Source organism: Lotus japonicus, chromosome 2 (genome assembly GCF_012489685.1).
Source record: "Lotus japonicus ecotype B-129 chromosome 2, LjGifu_v1.2".
Classification (NCBI taxonomy): Eukaryota; Viridiplantae; Streptophyta; class Magnoliopsida; order Fabales; family Fabaceae; genus Lotus; species Lotus japonicus.
In genome coordinates, this window is record NC_080042.1 from 43,949,160 (window position 1) to 43,953,718 (window position 4,559).

Consider the following 4,559-nt stretch of genomic DNA (forward strand, 5'->3'; position numbering starts at 1 on the left):
CATAATGCCCATAACGAGTTCTGAATGCGGTATTCTGTATGTCAGCCTCCTTGGCTCGGATCTGGTGATATCCTGACTTCAGATCTATCTTCGAGGACACGATAGCACCCCGAAGTTGATCCATCAAATCATCTATCCGAGGCATCGATAACGATTCTTCACTGTCACCTTGTAGAGTTGTCGGTAATCCACACACAATCTGGACCTTCCGTCCTTCTTCTTCACCTACAACACCGGCGCTCCCCATGGCGACACACTTGGTCGGATAAATCCCTTGGAAGTTAGATCCTCCAATTGTTTTGATAGCTCCGCCAACTCTGCTGGTGCCATCCGATAAGGCGCCATTGATATTGGTCCTGTACCGGGCATAATATCAATAGAGAATTCTGTTTCTCTCACTGGCGGTATTCCAGGTACATCCTCTGGAAATACATCCACAAAATCTTGCACCACCAAAATGTTGCGTACGTCGCCGTCGTTTTTCGCCTCATCTACGATAGAGTTCACGAATGCTGGTGAACCCTTTCCCAAGTTGTACGAATTCAAGTAATCCGTAACGCCAGAATCCGGAAAGACTACGACCTTATTAGCACAATCCAACAGAACGTGATACTGTGCCAACCAGTCCATCCCCAGAATCACATCGAGCTCTTTAAGCCCTAAGCAGACGAGGTTCGCAAAGAACTTTCGATCCTCATGAATCAACGGACATTGCAAGCAAGCCATGCGCGTAACTAATCGATCGGCGGCAGGGGTCGTCACCACCAAATCGAATGGTAAATCAGCAATTAGCAATCCTAACTTTTTCACACACTCCTTAGCAATGAATGAGTGTGTAGCACCAGAATCAAATAACACCATTAAAGAAGTTCCAGCGATAATACACGTACCCTGGATAAGATCATCAGTCACAGCAGCTTGTTCCCCAGACATTGCAAACACACGACCTGGAGCAAAAGGTCGCTTTCCCCTGGCAGCATTCAGTACTGGCTCGGCCTTAGTAGCATCAGGACAGTTTCTCTCAACATGTCCTGGTTTCTGGCACTTCCAGCACACAACCTCCTTCCCACATTCATTCGAATAGTGTCCTTTCTGGTTGCACTTGTAACAGACGACATCGTTCTTAGGAGCACGTGCCACATTCCTTCCAGCAAAAGGCACCCTGTCAGTAGGGCGTTGGTAAGGCTTCCTCGTCGGAGCCTTGCCCCTGTCAAACCTACCAGCTTGCCTCGGTCCCTCAAACCTTCCGATCGGCCTCTGCCCAGAACGGATCGGACCTCCGCTGTCATACTTGCCCCTCTGCCGATTCTTCATCGACTCTACTTCACGAGCTTTCTCCACCAGTTGTTGGAAAACTCTGATTCCCAATGGTCTCACAGACTCCTCAATGTCATTCCTCAAACCCCTCATGAATCGGTTGCAAAGGTACGATTCATCCACTTGCACTTGGAAAAAGCGAAAGTGTTTGGACAGGGTCTCCAGTCTTGCAGCATATTCCCCTACGGTCATCAGCCCCTGTCTCAGGTTGAGGAATTGATTCTCCATGTCTTCCCTAGCAGTCTCTGGGAAGTACTTCTCCATGAAAGCCCTTTTGAATGACTCCCAAGTGATGGCCACATTGTTGGCAGTCATCAGCTGTTTGGCGCTCCGCCACCAGTACTCAGCGTCACCCTTCAGCATAAAGGGCGCCAAGTTCACCTTCTCAGCGTCAGGTGTGTGGAGAGCCTCAAAGATTTTCTCCATTTCCTGAATCCAAAGATCAGCTTTCTCGGGTTCAACCTCGCCTTGAAACTTGGGTGGTCCATGGCGGTTGAAGTCAGTTCTCAAACGGATCTGGTCCTGTGCCAGCTCCCTTTCAGCTCGTTGTGCCCTTCTGGCATCTTCCTCAGCTCTCCTGGTGTTCTCTTCAGCTTCCCGTTGAAGCTGTGCCGTGGCCTGAGCAGCAGCAGTGGCAGCCTGCTGGGTCATCACCTGAGCCAGCTGAGCCATTGCTTGAGCAAGCTGAGCATTGGTTGTGTCCTGTCTCGGAGGCATGATGGAAATCCTGCTTAGAAATAGAACCACAACTCAATGTCAGTGCCCTCTAAATAAAAAAAAAATCTAAGTATACAATAAATAATCTATCTCAAGTATCACGGCAATGATACTATTCAGACAATCACAATCAAGCAAACATCTTAGCACACAAGTCTACCCAATCTCACCGCGAAGCTTTGAAAACATCTTTATAAAAAACAAAAACACAACGAGTTCGAAAAATCGTAAGCCCAAAACCCTTAGTGCTCTGGTTTCTCAACCGGAGCTCTGATACCACAATGTAACGCCCCGATTTCTCGAGTGTCACACAGTAAACCAAACATCACCAGTTTCGTAAAGAATTTTCGCCGTTCAATTATTAATCTTGATTTAATGACAAAGATTCAATTATTACGAAAATCTTGAAAACTTTACGATATAAATCTGCGGAATAAATTAGACATGTATTTCTGAATAAAATAACTCGTAAATAAAAGGAACCATAATCAAATACATAAATGAATCCTTGGGCTAAAGCCTTATGTCAACGATACATCAAAAACCGGAAAAACAAAGCTGATAAAGATAGATCAACACCACAAACACTCAACCCCTAGCATGGTAATATCAGTCACTCGTCGAGCCAACCGCACTGTCTCTGACGCTTCTTCACAGGAGCCCTGACCTCCGGTGCACCTCCACGCCCCTCCGTCTCGCCATCCCTAGGTGCATCAGCTGCTGCAACATACCGTGGAGCAAAGACATCCATAGGCTCAGCAGGAACTGGAAGGGACTCGAGAGGCGGAGCTGGAAAGTCGCCAAGGCGTGCCCACCAATCTGGTGCCCCGAGCACCCATGAAGAAACCTCCCCTCCTGCAATCCTCTGCGGAGAGTTCGAGCACGAACCCTCGTCTCCTAGATGTAAGAAGAGACACGGTACAAAGGGCATCTTGACCTTGCCCCACTCCATGCTCTGAGTCTCGACGACGTTCCCATGCCGGTCACGTCCCGTGATCGTAGCGCTGCCGACGTAGATGCGACGTGCCTTGGCAGAGTCGAACTGCCAAGCGTTGTCCTGATGCTGGTCAGGTAGGTCTATCGTCCACGAGACCACTGTACTGTTGGTCTTCATCATCTGGGACCCCCCCCAGAATAACACATAAACAAACAACAGGGTCAGATCTCATTTTCTCATATAACATTCATATATCCAGGCAATACTCATAAATAACAAGTTATAATAGGCATAAACTTTATATTATATCTCAGTCAGTCACCTACGTTCAGTTAGGCTAGCGACCTCACCATTCACACAACCACCTCAACACCAATGGCCATAATCACGATCATCCGCAGATGAACAATTCTCAAGGGGACACACCGTCCGCCCTCATTCATGTGGGGGGACACACCGTCCGCTAGACACACCATCCGTCCACAGAATCACAAGGTGACCGCAGTCAACCAATCACGTGGGGACACACCGTACAACACACAAAACACCCTCGCGTGCAAGTAACCGTTTGTCTCTAACGGTACCATCGTTCTCATGGCCCATAGTCTTCACTAGACCTATGTCCAATTATTCACATTTTACTTGCAAGTGATTAAGTTCTCATTTCTCTTTGTTAAAGGCTCTATTGAGTCAACCTAGAGTCTTAACATTTTCACAAAACTTATACAACTCGAATGACAGTAAAAATCACAGCACCAAAAGGGATTACACCTAGATGAGCGACCTTTTGGCAATATCCAAAATAAGCAATTATAAGTTATACTAAGGCACTTACACATGTTCTCATGCATATCAACACTTAGATCATGGCAACTTAACAAATCAAGCATTCACATAAACTTGTGCATTAGTCGGAAGGAAGAAAACTTGTCAACAATCACAAAAGTGGCTTAGCCGAAACCCCAAAGGGTCCAAGGTTTTCTAAAACACTTTCTCCCTTCCATCTCAACTTCACAAGTCAATATCCAGCCAACAAACATAAGCGTATACTCTCCAAAAAACCAGCAAAGATCATGTTACAAATTGCTTGTTAAACTCAAGTAATAATCTAGACAAATCTAGCATAAAATCAAGGTTTTCATACATAAAACCTAGGGTCATTTGGCTAGCATTAATCTACTGAATATGGCATCACACAAGCTTCACAAATGTGGTAAAAATTCCAGAAACAATCAGCAACAATCAATACAACGAAAAGCTAAAGAAAATCCACCAAAACTCAAGGTTTTGGCCTAGCCGAGAGCACCATTGCTCTAGGGTTCTCTCCTTTTTTTTCGAAAAACATTTGGCCATCCTCTAGGCCATTATACAGCAGCAAAACATCAACCTAAGAATCATCATTCTCAGCCCTAAACATGCAAATTCAGTACAGAATTCGTTCTCAACATCAACATGGCAAAACTAGTCCAAATTGGCAACTATGGCAAGTAGCATGGTATCAACTTGTATCACATTTGGGGCTGCAAAATTCAAACTCTTAAACATGCATTCTACCCTCATCCAAACATACATCATACACCAAACTAAG

The 4,559-nt window shown here is 45.7% G+C and overlaps 1 protein-coding gene across 1 annotated transcript; it reads right to left on the reverse strand.

Annotated features, from left to right (window-relative positions):
* Positions 1-225: 225 nt before the first annotated feature.
* Positions 226-2,034, reverse strand: LOC130736468 (uncharacterized). The gene has a single exon (XM_057588298.1). The coding sequence runs from the start codon at positions 2,032-2,034 to the stop codon at positions 226-228; it is 1,809 nt and encodes a 602-aa protein (XP_057444281.1).
* Positions 2,035-4,559: the final 2,525 nt, after the last annotated feature.